At 40.1% G+C, this 21677-nt stretch overlaps 1 protein-coding gene and 1 non-coding gene across 4 annotated transcripts in view; both read right to left on the bottom strand.

Annotated features, from left to right (window-relative positions):
• Positions 1-21677, bottom strand: part of PITPNB (phosphatidylinositol transfer protein beta) — a 62062-nt gene that overhangs the window by 35537 nt on the left and 4848 nt on the right. For all 3 annotated transcript variants that reach the window (XR_004345349.1, XM_032602454.1, XM_032602455.1), the window contains exons 3-7: positions 18784-18929; positions 8231-8322; positions 7561-7568; positions 6961-7035; positions 5281-5364 (exon numbers count right to left, since the gene is read on the bottom strand). Coding sequence is in view for 2 of the 3 variants with exons in the window: in XM_032602454.1 (XP_032458345.1) it covers positions 5281-5364; positions 6961-7035; positions 7561-7568; positions 8231-8322; positions 18784-18929 (405 nt within the window). In the remaining variant the exon portion in view is untranslated. The remainder of the gene's footprint in view (positions 1-5280; positions 5365-6960; positions 7036-7560; positions 7569-8230; positions 8323-18783; positions 18930-21677) is intronic.
• LOC116739370 lies at positions 14797-14921 on the bottom strand. Its single transcript, XR_004345550.1, has one exon. It is a non-coding gene; the product is annotated as a small nucleolar RNA U109 (small nucleolar RNA).

The following is a 21677-nucleotide window of genomic DNA, read 5'->3' as shown; positions in this document are numbered from 1 at the left end:
GCCACTGGTATGGCAGATGTATCCTAAGACGAGCCTTTTCCCCCAGTGAGTCACAATCTTGTGTAATCTCCTCCCCTGAGAACAGGTGGAAGCTGTGACTTGCTTCTAACCAAGAGACTATGGCAAAGGCGATGGGCTGTCATTTCTTTGATTAGCTTACATTACACGGCAACTCAGTTTGCGGTGATCTGTCACGTAGCAACAGAAAACTGAACACGGAGTGAGAATATCCCCCCCCCCCCCCCCCCCCCCCCCCGTCCACTGGGCGTGTCTCTGCCAGACCCTGACTCTTCTACCCCATCCCCCTGCCATCTAATCTAGCTGCTCCCGTTTGCTGAAGAATCACTGTCACCACCATCTTATACACACTTCTTGACCTCTATATGTAAGCAAGCAAATACATGCATATAGATATTATCTTTTTCCCTCCACATTATATTGGAAAGGATACCCTATCGGTACAAAAGACTCACGCCCTTCTGGTGACTACACTGAACTCCACCCTACGGGTGGAACCACGTTTTTCATCAGTTCTCCATCGAGGGAGAAACATTTAAGACTTCAGACTGTTTCCTTATAAAAATCTTATGCTTATACATTTGGTACTTCACATTGAGTAGGACCAATTCCTAGAAGTGGAATTTTGCTGGGGCAAAAGGCACGTGCATTTGCAATTCTGCAACAGAGGTTGTGCGACTTACACGCCCACAGGGAATGTGTGTGAGTGCCGGATTCCTCACCCCCGGCCAACCCAGGTGTTACAGGTTAGTTTCTTCATTGCCCTCAAGCTCATCAGGTCCATCTGACACCTATTCACAAGTCACCACTCTGTGAAGAGGGGATGGGTTCCTGAACACAGAACAAGACACAGCGAAGAAATGAACAAGAGCTGAAACTCAGCACAGGGGAAGACTGATGCCAACGAAAGTGAAATCCCCCGGAGGCAGATCCTGCAGGACACACAGGCTTTGGACAGAGAGGAAGGCTCCCAGAAGGGAGGCCAGAACAAGAAGTGTGACGTGGCCAGCGGCAGACCAGCTTGAGGAGAGGAAGACAGTGCTCAAGTGGCAGCTTGAAAAGAGACAAAGCAGACAGGGCCTCTGCTCGGAAGGAGTCAAGTCAGTGGAAAGAATACTGGACTGAGTTAGAATTTCCACTTCAGGCATCAGCTCAACGACCTTGGGAAAAACGCAGTTTATCTGGCCTTAGTTTCCTTACTTGTACGATAGGACCTCCCTGTTTAGCCCTGAAACCAAACTATGTGTAGCTGCAGAACTGTGTTCAAAGTAAATCGTATGGTGCAGACTAGTGTAAGACATGCAGGACTGTGCTGGGAGAGGGGCAGAGGCAACTTCCCAGCCCCACGCTCTAGGCACTCGTCCTAACAACCAGAGTGGTTTCCAAGAAACTTAGGGTTCTGGAAAGCACACTTTGAAAGCACTGAGGCCTAGGTAGCTAAGGTTCCCCCTTCAACTCTATTATTCCAACCTCTCCCTCAGTGTTGGATAACGCACCTGTACCTCTGCTTATATTCTGCTCGCCTGCAATTCACTCATTCATTCAACATACATTCACTGAGTACCTATTACAGCCCAGGCACTGTTCTAGGAGCTGGGGAAGCAAGGGTTAACAGTACAAAGATTCTTCCCTCTGGGGTTCAATTTCTATTTAGAAGGGAGAGAAAAAAACAAACAAACATACATCAGAGCAACGCAGGTAAGAGGGAAAACTGTAGTGAGAGTGGGGGTGGACCACTCCACCCATCAAAACGCTACTCATCGTCATATTATGACTGTTCCTCAGTCTTTTCAGACCTCTGTCCTCACAGATCATTTCTTTTCTCTGAAATCCTGATGCGCTCTGGACCAAGCACACACCCCCACGATTTGTTAACTATTTCACTGTACGGGGTTTGTCTCACCCAGAGTGTAAGCCTCTTGAGGGTACTGTACCATCTTGAGGAGCTACCGGGGGCTACGCCAGCAGCACAGACTGAGCCCCACGATATGAGTTGACTGCTATGACAACGTGGCCATTTCAGAAATGCAAGTGCGTTTTTAAAGCTTCCTTTGACACAGTGGGCTATAATTTCCAAGGAACATGAAAGTGCAGAATCAAAGGAACAAATTAATTCAACAGAAAACCAAACTGGATCTGGCAAGAAGTAAGGAGAGCCAGGTGGTCCAGGTGTTTGCAATAGGAGCTAATCCTAATGCAAACATTAAGTAGTGGAGGCCAAGCAGATGGGGGTGGAATCTGAAGGGAGAGAGTGGAGCAACCATCTGTGCCAGCAGAGGGGAAGGAGGAGGCTGTGCAGAAGGCAGAGGCAGAGCCCGAGCCCCATGACTCCCCCTGCTCCTCGCACCTCAGCCTTCACATGCCCCCAGGCAGTTCAGTGCTCTGCCCCTCACCCCAAGCCCCAAACTTGCAAGGGCACCCTCACCTCCCACCACACAGAGTTCCCCTCTCCCCTTTTATAGCAGAAAATATGCATGTTCAGGTTCTTTCTTTCTTTTTTTAATGTCAAAAGGTTTTGAGAATCCCTACACGATATCATTTGTACTTGTAGTTTCCACAACTGAGAAAACACAAACAAAAAGCTACTGTGCCACACATGTTCACATAGCACTATTTACAACCGCCAAAAGGTGGAAACAACCCAAATGTCCACCAACAGAATAATGCATAAACAGAACATGGTATTCATACACTGGACTATTCTTCACGCATGAAAAAGAATGACAAAATGACACATGCTACAAGGTGGATGAACCTTGAAAACATTATACCAAAGTGAAAGAAGCCACAAACAGAATGCCAGATATTGCTATGATTCCATCTATATAAAATATCCCAAACAGGTAAAACCATAGGGGCAGAAAACACTTAGTGGTAGCCAAAGGTTGGGGGGAGGGAGCAGTGAGGAGTGATGGGTACAGGGTGTCCTTTCGGGGAGGTGAGAATGTCCTAGAACTAGATGGTGATGATGGTTGTACAACACTGTGAATGTATTAAACGCCACTGAGCTGCACGTTTAAAATGTCTGAAGTGGTAAATTTAATGTGTATTTTATTACAATAAAAAAAGGTACTGTGAATTCAGTAAACGTTAAACTAATCTTTAAGGTGTAACTTGGAAAACAGGAGCTATGAACGGTGAAAAACAAAACCACACATACATATGTGAACACTTATTCACTCCCCAAACAATGCTTGGTGTACAGATTCTCAGAACTCCTGCTAAGAATAATGACAATAATGGCGAACATTTATTAAAGCAGGCACTGCTCTAAGCGCTCAAATTTAATCCTGTGAGATAATCAGCCCCATTCTTCACAACATAAATCAGGGAGAGAGGTTAAGTAACTAAATAGCCAGTAGGTAGCAAGACCTCAGAATTTGAATCTGAAGCCCAATCTAGTTTCAGAGTGTATGTTTTCAGTGACAGCGCCATGGACTCAACAATGCAGACCCCTCTCATCTGGGCCCAATCCATTCTCTCTCACTATCTATCCCCCCCACCCCACACACACATCCTTCCAAAAAGAGAGCCACCTGCTGAGCCTCTGCACTGTGGTGCCTTCCAGCCAGAGCCCTGTGGCAATGCTGCTATCGTGCATCCCGGGCCAGCAGTGCCTTCCCTCCTCTCTGGAGGTGAGGCTGCGGTGGAAGGAAGGGAATGAGGGCCTCCAGAGCTCTTGCACAATCAGCCTGAACTGTTCTTTCCCCTTGCACTGTTGCCTGCAAACATTGTTTGGGAGCCCATTTTAGCCTGAGGACAGGAACAAAGAACTACTCTTGTGCCCCCGGCAAAATCAAAGGTGCCTTGTGCTCTGCTGGAGAACAAGGTGGAATGCAAACCTCTGAGCCACAAGACTGGACCGTTTTGCTTGGCCAGCACAACTTAGTCAAACACCCACAATACGATCCGAGTGCCTTCACCTAATCCCGGTGGGCAGCACTGCTGCTCCAGGCATCTGAGCTACCCTGACCTAGCCATCAGTGACCCACTCCCAGGGATCTTTCACCCTATCACCACTCTTTAACATACACGAACTCATGGCTGGAAGAGATACCAAGAGAGATAAAGGGGCCAAACAGACACCTGAATATTGTTTTTAAAACAGAACATACATTCATTTCTAAGGATAAAAAAGTCCAATATAACTTCAGAGGTGGAAATATCACTAAAAAGGAATAACTTCAAATCACAGCATGACTAAAATTTAAGAATTTCTATGACAAGAGTCCCTTATCGGTGCTCACACTTCTTATCGGGGAGGGGGCCCTAAACAGAACAGGACCTGGCCTAGCAGAGGGTCACTGCTGGCAGTCCCAACCCCAGTGATTTCTGAAAAAAGGTCGAACCTTTGTTTTTGAAAGCTTACCTTTCAATTTCAGTGGCAAAACCAGACATTTATTATCTGGGTTATTTCTGTTCAGCTTACAACACTGCTCAAGTTCAGGGAATAAGCACAAAAATGAAATGGAAAGGGATCCTAACTGAATGTGCCATGCTTTGCCACGACAAACCAAGGGGTGCCACTCTTACTGCAAAGCTTTAGTTCTCTAGACTAGCAGGAAGAGGGCCACTGGTTATTTTAGCACGAAAAAAATCCACAACTGTACCCCACACACAACAAGAACTGAGTTCACATTTATAAACTGGGGCAAAGTAATAACAAGGGTCTTAATTGCTGGGGTTGGGGTGAGGAGTAAGGGTCCTTACTTTTTGGGAAAAAAATTTTTTTTAATTAAGTCAAAAGTCTAGAGGACAAATAATTACATCTAGTAAGACTCAAAAGAGAAAGCTACACAACTGTTAGACTGGGATATTCTACCATCAACCATTTCCCACAAATGACAACTTTAGCCCTGAATTACTGAAAATTTGTATGTAAATTAAATTTTTGTTTTCTTAATCAGACTTTAAACGTATAAGGGACCCATAGTATTTAAAGAAGCTCAAGAGAAAATTCTTTTGTAAAATAATGTTATTTTTTTCCCCCTCAATGAAAACAAACTCCTATGTATATCCTGGGTATACTGGGATTTCTCAGAGGGATCACTTGTACAAAGGTAAAATCCACACGAAAAAACAAATCACCCTCTCTCTTATTCTCTGATCTCTTTTGCTGCTCTGATCTCTTTTTGGACCCAGACCTAAGTTCCAGGCTTATTTCAGTGTAGAAAGGTAGGTCATACCAGAAAAAAAATAAAACAATTTTTAGATGTAAAAGGCAACAGGTTAAAACGTCATCGAGTTGTACATCATACTTACTGCTGGTTCAACTTGACTTCGATCTGCAATATCTATGTGGACAATTTCAACAGTTTTCCATGTGTTCGGATCTAAACCGTGTACCTATATATGACAAAGAGAAAGGAAACAAAGCAAACTGTTAGGCAAAACTACTACACTTACATACATAATCTTTTATCTTTAGACTCTCGGAGTACATTATGAGGAATAAAAAAAATCCAAATTGCTATTTCATTAAATTAGTTTGCCTGAAGGCTGGAGGGATCTCAAAATCTTTTACCCCTGTAACCCCAAATAATAAGTGGGGGTGGGGGAGGGGGAGAGGGAAGAGGATAATGCCAAATTAACAGAAATCTGTCACCATTATTTTCTGGTAGCCCTTAGAGATGATTTATACAAAAAATGTACCTGACCTATGTTTAACCCAAATGGTACATGACAAAGTCCTTGTAACCTCTAAGTCCTAGACAAACAGAAGGTGACGTTATAATTACATTTTAAGAGGCTGCATTGTATGGTCTAAATCCTCTCCTGTATTTGATTACCCTAAAGCTATTCAGTTTCAGTAGGATGTCAATTCCTCTATACATCATGTTGTTCAATCATTTATTTCTGAAACTCCATCTATGAACCCATAAAGAACTGTTTAAAAACTGCCAAAGATACGCCCATTTGAAAACTAAAAATGGTAAATTAAATCATACAGACTAAAGCATACCAAAATACCTCATTTCGACTCTAAATTTTAGAGCTACTGTAAAAAAAAAAAAAAAAGTGAAAAGTCAAATGATCATCTCGAAGAAAAACTCAAGTCAAATACTACAAATTATCATTAAAGTTCTACTGATTGGCACCAATAACATTAAACCACAGGGAGAAAAGAATCTACCACAATTACCATAAACTTACTTTCCCATAACAGCATATCATAAGGTTGGAACGGTAGTTCTCAAACTGGAATGCCCACCAGAAAATAGACTGCTGGACCCCATTTCCAGAGATTCTGATTCAGTGGGTATGCAGTGAGGCCTGAGCTGTCTGCATTTCTAACAAGTTCCCAGATGCTGCTGCTGGTCCAGAGACCACACCTTTGAGAACCACTGGACCAGGCATCAACCTATACCAAATGCCCTCCCAAGTTCCCTGCCAAACCTTACCAAGTTAATGACTACACTGAGTCTTAAATGATTTTTTGGTAATTTACTTTAGGGATAAATGTGCACCAATTTGTAAAAGGCAGGAGCTTGTCAACATTTCTGTAAATCAGTCAAAGTACCTTCTCCTCCTGTCTTTTGGCCATTTCTCTGAAATCAACCCATATTCCAGCAAAATGGAATGGAGGTGGAAATTAAAGCAATCAATTTTGCTATGCAGAGCAGCTCTGGCAAATACACAGATGAAAAGATGAAAAGAATTATCTGTGAATTTTTATCTATGCTTTCCCTGTCCCAGGAAAAGAGAGGTGATGATAAAAACAGCAACCTCACCGAAGTCCACTCACACACCAGAGCAAGGGACTGACAAGGAAGGCCCGTTTGTTTCTGGCTGTGTGCTTGCCTCACCGCAATCTGACACACACAACCTGGTGTGGCCAGGTGCTCATCTAAGGCAGGTGGCATCACTTTGGTGATGACAAAATGACTACAGTATTTCCATTGCCAGGGCCTTCTACACTGAAAGCCCAGAGTCAAAACTTACATTTTCTAATGTTCCCAAGTCTGGTTTGTGCCATGTTTCAATTTTAATGAAGAAATCATCTTTCATATATTCATTCTGCAGAAAACACAACAGCAAAATGATAGTGATCTTTCACTGGTTCTTGGGGCTCATGTCTGCAGGAGCTTTCCCCAGCACAAGTATCCATGCTTTGACTCTATAAGAAGACTGACATAGGAACACTGATCCCCAAGTGACAAAGAATCATTAGCTGCCTACTTTTACAGACTTGTCAGGCCAACCAATTGCTGCATGCTTTTAAATAATGTAAACAACCCTGCTTGTCATGCAGCACACAGGGCTAATATTAAAGAAGCTGTGAGGTTTGGCGAGTGAATCTGGCATTCAAAGGAAGTAGCAGATGCAAAATAAAGTGAATAGGGAGAGTTTTGAGGCAAGGCTGGAAAGAGCCCCTTAACAATGGAGCACGAGGTGGAGCGCGAGCTGCTGCCAGGAGCACCGAGGAGCAGCCATGCAGCAGTGGGCAGTTTTAAGAAAAGAGCAAGAAATAGTTGAAAATATTACTATGTAAAGCAAAGTTTATAGATGAAGAGTATGTGACACAAAAAGAGTTTTACTCACCGTTACAACTGAGGCATAACGAACAGGTAGGCGACAAAAGGGGAAAAATGTCAGAATATTAATTGGAGCCAAAATAGTCTGTCACAATATTTAATGTCACAAAGATTAAACTACCTGCCAACACAGAACATTTGGTTTATATCTGCAAAACACAACTTCTAAACAGTGACACTATAGGATACTTTAGATTGTGGAATCAATAATCTAATTTTAAAACAATGGTAAAAGAATAATGTCACAAAAGCAAAACATCGTTTATAAGGCTAACTTAGCAAACAACAGGAAACTGTTTGAGGAGTCTGTCCGTCATATTCCTCCTCTACTATGTGGCAATACAAGTAAAAGACTGTTGAAACTACATCAAATGACACTTGTGCATGAGAATGACCCTTAAGGTTTCTGTATTCCTTTTATTTGCTCCCCGTGGAGCCTGCTGGGTCAACGGAGGACCTTAAGGTGCCTGTCATCTGGGAATGAACACGTGTCCCTCACTGGGGCCTGGGGGCGGACCCAGCCCAGCTGCCTCTCTGCCAGTGCGTGCAGTGACTCCCCGACAACCCAAAGAAGGCCTTGCTTCATGTTACCTTTCTCTAAGGCGCGGGCACCACAGTCCCTTTCCTCATTAGCCGCAGGGGAGAAGGGTGAAACGGTTTCTGGGAACCAGACTTACTTGTTCTACAGTAGGGGTATGCGTTCCAGGCTTTCTCGTGAAACACCAAGGAGCCCTCGGGAGCAATCATCCTCACGAATGCAGGGACTTTGCTTTGAGGAGAGAAATACTGGATATATTTTCAACAGCACCATTAATTCTTTGTTGGCTGCTATCAGACTGCTTCAAAGAGTACTCAAATATAAAATTATTGTTTTTTAAAATAGAAGCAATTCTTTCTTATGGCTTTTGACCTACTCCCCTAATATGAGATCTAAGGGTTAACTGAAGCTATTCAACCTGCACATAATACAACACAGAAGTTCTCTCCTGCAGTTTAGACTACACCATATTGTTTCTTAATGCAGTACATAGTCGCCAAAATAACGACTCTGAATAAAAGTCCTTTAATACATTTTACAGAATAAACTTAAAGGATCCAGGTACAGAGTAAGATATTCAAATATGTTCAAGTATAAAATTTTGTAGACTTGGAAAATGAATGTTAATTGCTGCCTCAAGTATGGTCAGAGTAGATGGGTTAAATATGTAATTAATGCATGATGAGTTTCTGCAAATTCATGAGATAATCAGGAAAGATTCCAACAGATAAATGGGCAAAGGACATCCACAGACACACCACAAACAGAAAACACAACTGGTTAACAAACATGGAAAATCAGTTTTATCAGTCTTCAAAGCAGTGCAAATGAAATGACCATTTTACTGATGGTAAATGGTCCTACAGTACAGAAAGCAGTTTTACATGCACAGGCTTTCCACAGGTTGGATTCAAATCCCAACATCACCACTTAGAAGCTGTGTGACCTAGGGCATATTACTTGGCGCTCTTAACTTCCTCCTGTGTTGAACGGACTTCATACTATCTACTCTGCAGGGTTATTGAGAGGATTCCATCAGGTAGAATCTGTAATGTGTTTAGCAATGGCGCAGTGCAATGAGAGCTCACTAAATGGTGGTTACTGCTTTTTTTTGTTTTTTTTTTGGGTTTTTTTTTGTTTTTTTTTTTGTTACTGCTTTTTAATTATAATTTGACATGCAGCTGGGTGCTTTCACGTGCCTTTCTTCACTTTAATCCCTCAATAACACTATGAGTTAAGCATTAATTCATTATTTCATGTAACCAGCCTTTAAGTGGCTGAATAACTGTATGTCAAAACGATATCCTCCAACTTGAAGGCCTGCGTATATTTTTTCCATCAGAGCTGCTTTCTGACAACTTTCAAGCACAACTTAATTTCCTAAACTAAGAGAAAGAACAAACTAAAGATACATGAGACCCAGAGAGGACTGCTAGCCCCATAGTAAGATTGAGCAGTTGACCAAAGATATTCCTATGTTGAATTTTGGAGACTAAGCAAGGTAGATGGAATGAACCCCACACCAGCCAGAGAGCTGCACAGCTACAGCAGTGTGGACAGTCCTTTCCTTGCCTCTGCAGTACCAAGAACGGTACAGTTTAGGAATTCCCTACAGTTTAACTCACCTGATTTAATACGCATTTTAAAAAATGCCTTGTTTACAGACAGATGAAATAAATGTATTCCAACCAAAAAAAAAAAAAACAAAAAAAGACAGGATACATGAAAATAATATCACATTAAAAGTCAAGGAATCTCTAAGCAGTCCAAATTATTTCTTCCATTGCTAAAAAACTGGAGCCAAAACGACTTTAAATGTAGGAGAGGTCTAATCAGGGTATAACATAATACATATGGGGAATGTTTTATAATACTAGCTACAAGATTACCTGTCATCTGAGAGAATGATGAACAGATTATATCAGTGGTTCACTTGGTCAACATAGAAAAAGGCAGGAGAGGGCTTCCCTGGTGGCGCAGTGGTTGAGAGTCCGCCTGCCGATGCAGGGGACACGGGTTCGTGCCCCGGTCCGGGAAGATCCCACATGCCGCGGGGCGGCTGGGCCCGTGAGCCATGGCCGCTGAGCCTGCGCGTCCGGAGCCTGTGCTCCACAACGGGAGAGGCCACAACAGTGAGAGGCCCGCGTAACGCATAAAAAAAAAAAAAAAAGAAAAAGGCAGGAGAAAAGTAGCTGTGTACCAGCTCAGAAACATACTCTGAACTATTCTATTTATATTCCTATAGTGTCCAATATTCTAAAAACCTTAATATTCATCAAGTTTTAAAATTTGCTGACACAAACAAGAAAACTGGCAGTCAGTTACTGACGGCCAGCATGAGCCAAATCTGTAAGGAAGTTTTAGTGTTTCATCGTCTTGCTTCCAAATGCCTATTGTCTTATTTCCAGCATGCTTTTCCTACCATGCGAATTCCAATTCATTTTATGTTTTGACTTAGTTAAAAACGACCAAACCTTTGAGCTAGTTTTGTTTCAAATTTACTGGTTTTTTACGTTTAACATGAGAACATTAACATACATCTCTCAATGAATCTGACTAAATTTAGGGAAAATGTATAAATGGAGAAAATAAAACTGAATTTCACTTCTACTTTAAAGGAGAGGAATTTTCATTAATGGCAACTTTAATATATTCCTAACAAGGCAGGTCAAGTGTGCCATTCGTACACAACTGAAAGCACGTACCTTGTTTTCCACCTCAGTATCACTTAGGAAGTCACTTTAGTTAACATGCAGGAAACTCTGTTTTGGAAGCTTAGAGTCTCAGAAAAGGGACAAATATTAACCAAATTAACAAAATAGAGCTAGACCTTCAAAAACAAACAAATTAAAAAGGACATTCCTCCTCTTATTCCCCCAAACTAGTCACAAAATGTTGTCCTCATGATAAACCAACATTCATGACAGTGCTTACCTCAAGGTAAACACATCTCGATTTCAGAGTTTAAGAGTCAGCCATAGTATAATGTCCAGATGCACAAAGGTACTTTGCCAATACACAGCCCTTCCCCTACCCCATCTCTGAATACAAAATAAGAATACTTAACTTCAGGGTAAAATTCAACTGAAGTGTTTTATCAGTTGTGTTATCAATATTAAGATCTAACCTCAATATACCAATGGTTGTGAACCTATCTGTTGTGCAGTAAGACAACTTCGTCATAGTTGCAGAAGAAAACAATGGGCTTATATGATTTAAAAGATACATAATAAATGACCATTGTGTACACTGAACTTCTGATGTAGGAGCTTTTTAAAAAAATCTTGTTCCTGAGATAAATAATACCTTGGCAAATCATTTCAAACTGCACTTTTTCCAATGAAACGTTTACATCTTCTTGTAGACAAAACAAACAAAACCATTCAAAGTTCCATTTTTCCATCCTTCTCCATCCTACTGTGGATAAACATCAAAATGTAGAAAAACATGGGGAAGAATTTGAAGACTACATTAATTTGTCATAAATAATCTTTCATTTTATAATCAACTAAAATATACCTTAAAGACACTGGAGACCTCATTCATTCATCCACTAAAGTATTTACTGCCTGTCCATTCTGCCAGGTACCATGTACATAATGGTGTACAAACAGGCACAATTCTTACCCAGAGCTCACCTTCCAGGGAGGGAAACAGAAAACAGGCCAGCAAACAACAAATGACAATGAAAATTACCTTTCCTGAAGGCTATGAGTTTTAAGGAACATAGCAGTGGGCAAGTGAGTACCTGCGGCAAGGGTGCTCAGAAAGGCCTCCCTGAGGAAGTGACACTACAGTGGTGACTAGAGGGTGCAGAGGGCCAGCTACATGAAGAGACAGCGAACACCAGAGCAGGCAGAGGGACCAGCATGACCAAAGGTCCTAAGATAGCAAAAGATCTGGTCTGCTTGGGCCACTCGGGAGGCCTCCAGCATGGTGAGACTCTAGTGAACAAAGAACAGAGGAATACAAGACAAGGATGATGAGGTGGGCAGGGTGCAGACAGATCACATGGGGCTCCTCTCACAGGCCTAAGAGTTTGGATTTTATTCTTTGTATGATGGGAAGCTACTGAAGGCTCTAAGGAGGGGAATGACACAATGTGATTTAAGTTTTAATATCATTCTGGCTTTGTGTGGAAAATTAAATGGAGTGGGCAAGAATGGACGGCAGCAAAAGTTAACTAAAAATGGATTAAAGAGCTAAATGAAAGAGCTGAACGTATAAAATTCTTAGAAAAAAACATAAATTGAATGTCAAAATTAGAAGCTTTTTAAGCCTCAAAGGATATAAGAAAATGAAAAGACAACTCACAAATGGGGGAAAAATACTGCAAATCATGTATCTGATAGGAGACTGGTATCCAGAATATACGAAGAACTCTTACAATAAAAAGCCAACCCAGTTTAAAAATGGGTAAAAGATTTGAATAGATATTTCTCCAAGGATCTACAAATGATCAATAAGCATATGAGAAGATTCTCAACATCATTAATCAGCAGGGAAATGCAAATCAAAACTACAATGAGATACTACCTCACGCCCATTAGTATGGCTGCCATTAAAAAAAAAAATTCCAAAAATAACAAGTGTTGGCAGTGATGTGGAGAAAATGGAGCCTTCATACACTGTTGTTGGGAATGTAAGATGGTACAATCACTTTGGAAAAGTCTGGCACTTCTTCAAAAAGTGAGGAGTTACCGTATGCAATTCCAGTTGTAGGTACATGTACATGTGTATGTACATACCCAAGAGAAACGAAAACATATGTTCACAGAGAAATTTGTACACAAATGTTTATAGCAGCATTATTTATAACAGTCAAAAGAATGAACAGCAAGAGATGAATGCAGGGAGGCAACCTGAGAAGTCTGAGAGACATGGAGCTTGCATTAACGCAGTGGTGCTAGAGATGGAAGAAAGGGAGAGATATAAGGGGGAAAAAATTAAAAACTGACTTAAAATTCCCCAATTTGTGGGAAAGGAATAAAATCGCCAGACACAAACTGAATATCTTCTGGAAGGTATAACAAGACTCTAAAATTCAAGAGAATTATAAAAAACAAAAGGAGAAAGAAGTATTTTTCACTGAACAAAAGGAAAGTAGGAATGAGAAATGAAATATACCATAAAGAAGAAACTACATTGGAAAATGTCTGACATTCTTCTGAAATAGGATCACTCCTGATGTAGAAAACTTTGAACTATTCAAATCTTAAGACTCAGGCCTATATACAGAGAAAAAAATTATGTGTTGACAGCTAATTCTCAACTAAAGAACGAATTACTCTATTTGGCTGATATTTATTAATTTCTTACTTACTATACTTACTCAGTGATGCTCATATCTCTGTGAAACATCATATGTAATCAACCTTTGCATCCTCAGATGATTTAAACTTCTCATTTTTAAACACGAACATAACTTAAGTTCCTGGCAAATGACTCTTGTTGCTTACAAAAATGAGCTCTTAACTTGAACCACATGAAACTTTTAAACAATGATTTTCAATAAAACCTCTGCTTCGACATTTGAGGAACAAGGCCATTTTGCAACTGATAAAGCTTTATGAATTCTCCATCATCCAAGACTGAATGAAGTTGGCTAGATTATAATGCTTATGGGGAATAAAAAACAGTAATGCTGATTTTCCCCAAGGAAGAGAAAACAATAGCAAAAGGATTGGTCAGTGTGTCTGTATGAGGTCTCAGGACAGCTGCAAGTTTTTCTCTGAAATACCATCTTAAAAGTTGCACCACATTTCCTTGACCAGCTTCAAAATTCTTCAACCAATAAATTCTGTCTCACCTCCCCACCACCCACTATTAAGTGTATATTAAACAACCTTAGGAAATGTCCTCAAACTTTTTTGGCAAACGGGGTATACAACAAGACAGATATGTATGCATACAGAAATACCTGATTAGGTGTCAAATGGAGAAGTGACAAAAAGTGATGGTGTTTAGGGAAGAAGGATCAATATGAATGAAAGTAGTCAAGGAATGCACGGGACAGATCTGAGCTGTGCTCAGGAAACCAAGCAGGTTATGAGCAACCTGACGGGCGGAACAGGTCACTTCTCGAGGACAATAAAGAGATGGGCTTGCTTAGAGCCAAGGGTTTTTACTTTGGACAGAGTTATAACAATTGGAGATACATGGGTAATCTTGAGTAAGTACCTTGTTAAGTTCAACTTTATTTTGGATAAAGACTGGCGACTTTAAAGACTTAGGAGAAAATGGGATGTGGTGAAATCCATGGTCTTGGAAGAAATTTCTCTGTAAACTCTTTTGGAGTTCACTTTAGGAAATGGAAAATTTCCTCCCACAGGGCTCAGCAGTAAAGAGAGCGATAAAGAGGAGCCACAATGCCTCCTGGGTTCCTGGGCTATCTCTGCTACCAAACAGCAGTGACATATCAGCCAGCTGCTGAAATCTTAGTTACTGGACCTAGTTTCCTCACTAGCAAAGGTTGACATGGGGAATGAATGAGTTCCCACCTAGACCACTTACAGTGACCAGTACACAGGAAGTACTAGATCCTCTGCTTAGAATCACAATGGGTGAACACTCACTATAAGTTATCAAAGGAAATGGAAAGAATATCAATCCATAAGAGGACTATTACCTGAGACTCAGGGAAACCAGACATTTGAAATGTCCCTTGCGATGATCACTAAATTTTGTATTTATTTTATTTTATTTTTATGTAGGAAAAATATACTACTCCTCAACCTCTACTGTAAGGCTGGTAGCCCTGAGAACTCCTTCTTTAATAACGTAGCATGTTATGGATGTATTAAATTTTGAATTTTTTAATACTTCACCAAGATTGTTTCTCAATCTTCTGGCTGAGATTAAGTGTGTATATCTTACCATGAAGTGTTTTTTGCTGAAATGGGAAAGCACACTGACGAGGGAATTCAGAGGCCTCGATAACACTTGGTAAAGCAGACCTCAGAATTCAAGTGTCCCAAATGTAAAGCAAGGTGCTGGCAGCCTCAGCCAACCAACTTACCCAGCAAGGTTTGCCACGTCTGCAAGCCTGTCTATCAATGCTGTACAGTGACAGTGCACAGAGCACTACTGGTTCCCCAATGGAATAAGTCCTGGAAAAGGGAACATATATTTCTGGACACAAATTTAACTTCCTCAGGGAGAGAGTTCTAAAACTCTCTAGGGACTATGGGTATGTCTTCAGCATGCTGAACGGATGCCCTTGCAGGACACTGAAGTCTGATGGGGCTGTACTGCCAGTCCTGGGCCATGCCTGTGGTCTTTCCTCCACAGGAAGGCCTGAGCACTTGCTGCTAAATGATTCTTTACCCTTCCATAACAGTTATCCTGGGGCTACTGTGCCTTCAGTATGACACTGATGACTTTGAGAGTGGACATCTGATTGCCCTTGCTCCATGACCTCCCCCACGGGACCACAGTGACAGTGGGTCCCTGCTTTGTCTTTATTAACAGACAGCTTTTTTATTGTTTTTCATTACCACCAGAGTGGCTATTATCTGCCACACTGTCTGAGATCCATTACTGCTACCTTCTTTCCTTCTTCCCTTTCCTGTCTCATGCCTCTCCATGCTTCCATCCAGAACTGCCATCTCAGTGTGACAAGGCCAGCCTTCTATGAGCATCAAATAGTCCTCACCATCCGATCAGACCCCATCTCACCCTTCTCATGGGACACCTGTGCTCATCAGTGCAGGCCCTTGAGACTGTGACTTGTGACCAAAAGAGCATGGGATTAGAAATCACAGAATCCAGGCTCAGTCTCCATCCCACCACTTACTACCTGTGTGACTTCGAGTAAATATGAAACTTAGTGCCTTCTTATGTATAATGTGTATACTGCCCGTGTCTCAGGACTGCAATGAGGATTAAAGGAGTGCATGAAAGGGTGAAACCAAAGGGTACTGTGGAATGATTTCAGCTCCTTCTAGGAATGAAGAAGCAGCTCCAGAAGCCAGACAGTGCTGGGAGGCTGGCCTCCAGAGCCAAGGTTTTCCTTTATTTAATTGCCTGAAAGGAATTCCGAACCTCATCCCAATAATCCCTCCAGAATAATAATATCTCTTGCACTAACCATATTTATACAGCCCTCTTGAACTTAACAGATCCATTATGTATGGCTGGAGTGTCACCTAAATCAGATATTTCAAAATTAATATTTATCATTCTTTACTTTCTCATTAAACAAAAATACAGAAGAGTAAAATAAATTTAAATCACCCATAACTCCACCACCAAGGGAAAAACATTCTTAACATTTTAATGAATCTCTTTCTAGGCGTTTTTCTGATTAACTTTTAAAATTATAAACAACATATTATTTATGTATAAATTTAGCAACTGGTCTTTTCCATGTAATAATATATCAAACATTTTCTCAATATTCCAACTCTTAGTTTTCAAATGAAGGATATTTTGAATCTATTTCAAGTTTATATGGACATCATAGACCAACAGAAAATTTTATATATCAAACTTTTGGGTTTATTTTAGATGCTCCAGAGAGTTGAATGTTTATAATAAAGGGAGTTTTTATATATTGGTAAAATTCAATTAATGAGTAAATATAAAATGCTAGAAAAGTAAGCTGAGTAAACATAAGTAAATTCAATACTATAAATATTATATAGGTTATACCATCTAGAATGCTAAAATTCTCTCAAATGGCACATTTTTAGATATGCTTAAGGTGCTAACAAATTAATAGAAACTATGAATAACACAGTCTTTATGGATAATTGATTAATCAAAGTTATTGCCTTCATTCAAACCTGCATCAGAAACAAAGAAATGCTGTGTTCTAAGCGAAAATAAAAGTAAAATTTAAGGTTCTACAAAGTGATGACCCACTTTATATTCATGTGTCATTATAAATGAAGCAATAGCCTCAAACTGAGAAAATATGAAAAATACTAATCATCACAACTTATCTGCAATTTTAAAAACCTCTATAAAACCCTGGCATTAATCAACATGAAGAGAAGAAAGCCAAGAGCAGAGCAGATTCCCTCTTCCTTTGATAAACTGGGGACACTACTGACAAAAAAAGACTCCTAAAAACCATTACTGATCTTTTGCCCTTGGATAAATATTGGTATGCATTTTCTATTTTAAAATATTTATGCCAAAGACAGAGATTAGACTGCCAAACTTAGGAGAATGTGCAAAAGAACCTCTGCAAACAAAAGAGATAAAAACAATGAACAAAGGATTTGAAGGGTCAAGTCACACAGGAAATTCAAAAGGCCAAATTAATATGAAAGACATTCAACTTCACTAATAAAGAAATGCAAATTTAAACAAGGGGCTATTTTTCGTGTATCAAATTAGCAAAAATTAAAAAGATAGAAAAATATGGGAAAACAAATGTTCTCAAACTCTTGGAAGGCAATCTGGCAATAGTATCAAAATTTTAAAAGAGCATGGACTTCCAGCAATCCTACTGTAATGAATTTCTCCTAGAGAAATAGTAACCTAAGGCATAAAGACTTACAGAAATACTACCTGTAACAGACAAAAAGAAAAATACCTAAAACACCTAAATCAACCTACCATTTAGAGAATGGTTAAGTAAACTATGCTTATGTCCACACCAAGAAATTTTACTCACCTTTAAGAAGAATGGAAAGGGCATTAAATAACAACATGAAAGGATGCTCGTGATATATCACTGCATGAAAATTAATGCAAAGTGCATAACCATATGTATGGTATGATCCCATTTGCTGTGGGAAACAATAAATGATACAAGTGACATATTTCTATGTTTTTTATTAATTTATTTTTGGCTGTGTTGGGTCTTCATTTCTGTGCGAGGGCTTTCTCTAGTTGTGGCAAGCAGGGGCTACTCTTCATTGCGGTGCGCGGGCCTCTCACTATCACGGCCTCTCTTGTTGCAGAGCACAGGCTCCAGACGCACAGGCTCAGTAGTTGTGGCTCACGGGCCTAGTTGCTCCGCAGCCTGTGGGATCTTCCCAGACCAGGGCTCAAACCCGTGTCCCCTGCATTGGCAGGCAGATTCTCAACCACTGCGCCACCAGGGAAGCCCTCTATGTTTTTTAAAAACTTATTTGAATACGTATAGAAAATGATCTGTAAGGATAAACTCTAGGCTGTTTCTAGTTTCTCTCTGGAGTTATGGGTGTGTGATGATGTGAGATGCGGACTAAGTTTTTAATTTATAATCTTCTGTTTGAATTTTTTAATAAGCAGACAGATCACTTTATAATTTAAAAATAACTAATAAAGGGCTTCCCTGGTGGCACAGTGGTTGAGAGTCCGCCTGCCGATGCAGGGGACACGGGTTCGTGCCCCAGTCCAGGAAGATCCCACATGCTGCGGAGCAGCTGGGCCCGTGAGCCATGGCCACTGAGCCTGCGCGTCCGAAGCCTGTGCTCCGCAATGAGAGAGGCCACAACAGTGAGAGGCCCGCGTACCGCAAAAAAAAACCCAAAAAACTAATAAAGGGGGAGAAACACTCTCAAAAAATTAAAATGCAACATATTAGCACAATGAAAAAAAAATTTTTTGTGTGTGGGGGGGTCACATTACAATTTTTTAAAGCACCTCAGCACATCTACTAGTGAGTTAGGTAGTTACATACTGAATAAGTAGGCTGGGTAGTCAAAGCGTGATTGTTTTATATGACTAAGCACCAAATGTGAACACCCTGCTTACCTCTTCAGGTGATAAATTTTGTGTGTATACTGTCCTTTTTCTCCATCCTTTTCATAAGGTTCATTCTTTAAGACTTCAATTCCTTCTCCACCACCAGTCTCATTCTTACTGGCTTCTGCAACAGAGTAAAGCTGCCCAACCTGATACTGAAATATCAAAGAATTTCAATAAGTCAGCATAAATGCAGGAACCTCCTGTGCTAAAATCTTATTGTAGATATAGAAAAGCACATCCAAACCATTTAGCACATATGTTCTATATGAAAACATGACTCAAATCAGAAATCAATACGTTTCGAGAGACAAACACCAGATGATCATACAGCTTCAAGAAACTATAATATTTTACAAGATTTCCATTATTTAAGAAAACTGTTGGTTACAAATATTCTGGTGCTTTAACATATACTATCCATTTATCAAGACATCTTGACACTTGTTTCAGTTTTTTGAATAATAAATACACATTTGTATTTTCCAAAGCATTTTCATATCTATTATACTCATTTAGTTTTCACAAACTTCTAAAGAAGGTATGGAAGGAACATAATTGTTACTTCGCCAAATAAGAAAGCAGAGCAATCAGAATACCGTTCTCAATAATGAGGAGGGATATACAGTGTAACAATAAAAGCCTGCAAGTACAAAGAACCATTACAGTCTAAATTTTAGTAGACCTCTGGGGTGTTCTTTTCCATGCTTATGTATATGACATGGCTGATTTGGCCCTTGCCCATCTAAACACAAACAGTACTGGGTACCCAGGGTCAGAACAGTTAATTATGAAGTTCTCTAGTAAACAGAAACTGTTTTTAAAGTAGTTTATAAATATCCAAGTATTACCATAAAAGGCAAGAAATTGCTGATAGTGGTTTCTATTTCATTTTAAAGTGAATGAGAATTCTCAGTGGACTTCACCAATACCTGTAGGTGGGCAGTATTGTTCTATGCCAATCTGGAGTTTCTAACAATTCAACAAATGATAAAAGCAAAGTTCTTGTGTTCTAATTTGTTCTAGTGACTCAATCATGGCATTATCTTCAGTCTCTACAAATTTGGCTAAATTTCTTCCTTCCAATGAAGACAGCCTTGAAGAAAGGTCTTTTTCTTTTTAAGCATATTTTCAAAGAAAAAGCTACCTCTCAAAAGTAATAATTCAAACTAACATTTTATTTGAGGAATAAAAAAACAAGAGGTGGTTGTAAGCTTAGTAAATATTCATATCTAAAAAGCCCATGGGAGTATGATGCTATATTGCAGGTTAATTTACACATACACACACACATACACACACACACACACACACACACACTCAATTTGGAAAGATTTCTTAAACGCATCAAAAAAGTTTTTGTAGAGGTTTTAGACTGCAGAAAGGGCTTTTTTCTTTTGGTTTTCATGATACAACACCAGGGTTAGTCCAGTAATGCTATAATCCTTACGTCTTTCAAAATATACTTCTCAACACTGTGATATTTTGAAAACATGATTAAAATGTCTCTAAGCCAGAGGGTAAATTTGATCTTGGTCAGGAACAGAGTAACAAAGACTTACACAGGAAGGACAACAGTATCCAAAAATATGCTATTAATGGACTGATATTTTGCCACATGCTACTAGGCTTTCATTCTCATTTTTAAGAATAACTTAAAGACAAGAGGCATGTTTTATTAAGTCCAAATATAACAAAAAGCTGAGATTATTCTGGGTGACAATACTAAGACTCAGAAACTAGCTGAAACCAAAAGAAAAATTTAACAGAAACAAATGTCAATTTCCACATTCAAGTTCAAACAATTGTACAAGTAAAGAATAGGGGTGCCTGGCTTGTCTCGAGTGTTCTAATTCACTTTAATACAGAAACCTCAGGCACTACTGAGGTACATGCGGCTATGTTCAAGTCTACATGAAACAGTGACACACAGCTACTCCTTTTAAGTTCCTGCATTTTATTTTTTTTCTGTCTGCCTTCTGTCAGCTGTCACGTCTTAGGTTATCAGTTTGTTTTGTCCCACTTCCAATTCACTGCTTCTAATCGAGTGTCAGCTCTAGGAAAACCAGATAACCTAAGAGTGCAAGCTGTGCGCAAGTTACAGAAGGACCCAAAGGCCTTTATGGGTTTTCCTACACGTATCTTGATTTCTCAGAAGCTGTCTCTGCTTTTATCCTCATTCCTGGCTATACTACTGAGAGCTACAACTGCAGGACATGCAAGTTCTGAATAGGTGATGCATTTCTGTACCGTGCGGATCAAGGGAGACAATGATCTCTCACGGTTCTGTGGTCAGACTGTGTTGGGAACACTTTTTCAGTTGGGAGCAACAACTACAGCACGTGCAGTGAGCAGTGAGACGAGCTTGTGAGAAAGTCTGGAGATCACATTATATTAGGCCAAATGAATGTGCTGGGAATGTTTAACCTTGTGACCTCACGCAGAGAAGATGGAACAAAAGGGCCAGGAGGAGGAGAGAGAATTGTCCAAAAAATACCCTGAAAGGTCACCATGTGCAAGACAGAACAGGCTTACTTCTCTTTGCTCAAGTGGAAGGAACCGTAAACAACAGGCAAACTTTATAGGAAAGCAGATTTTGGTTTAAAGTAATGACAAATGTTTAAAATATGCAACAGTAAAGTAGGCTGCTTCTCCAAGCAGCAAGTGACTTAACCCTAAAGTGCCTAAGTTGAGGCTGGAACCTTCTTTCTCTGGGATACTGTAGACAGAATTCCTGCACCAGACAGGAAGTTAATCTACATTCTGAGAGCCTTCCAAAACAAGGCAGTGTTAACAGAAATTCATTTACAATTAATTATCTTTAACACATCATAATTCACTCTGTCACATAAACTGCAAAGTAAAGGTAAATGAATACAATGAAAATATGTCTTTAGATTAGC

Source organism: Phocoena sinus, chromosome 14 (genome assembly GCF_008692025.1).
Source record: "Phocoena sinus isolate mPhoSin1 chromosome 14, mPhoSin1.pri, whole genome shotgun sequence".
Taxonomy (NCBI): domain Eukaryota; kingdom Metazoa; phylum Chordata; class Mammalia; order Artiodactyla; family Phocoenidae; genus Phocoena; species Phocoena sinus.
This window is presented reverse-complemented; position numbering and strand designations above follow the sequence as displayed.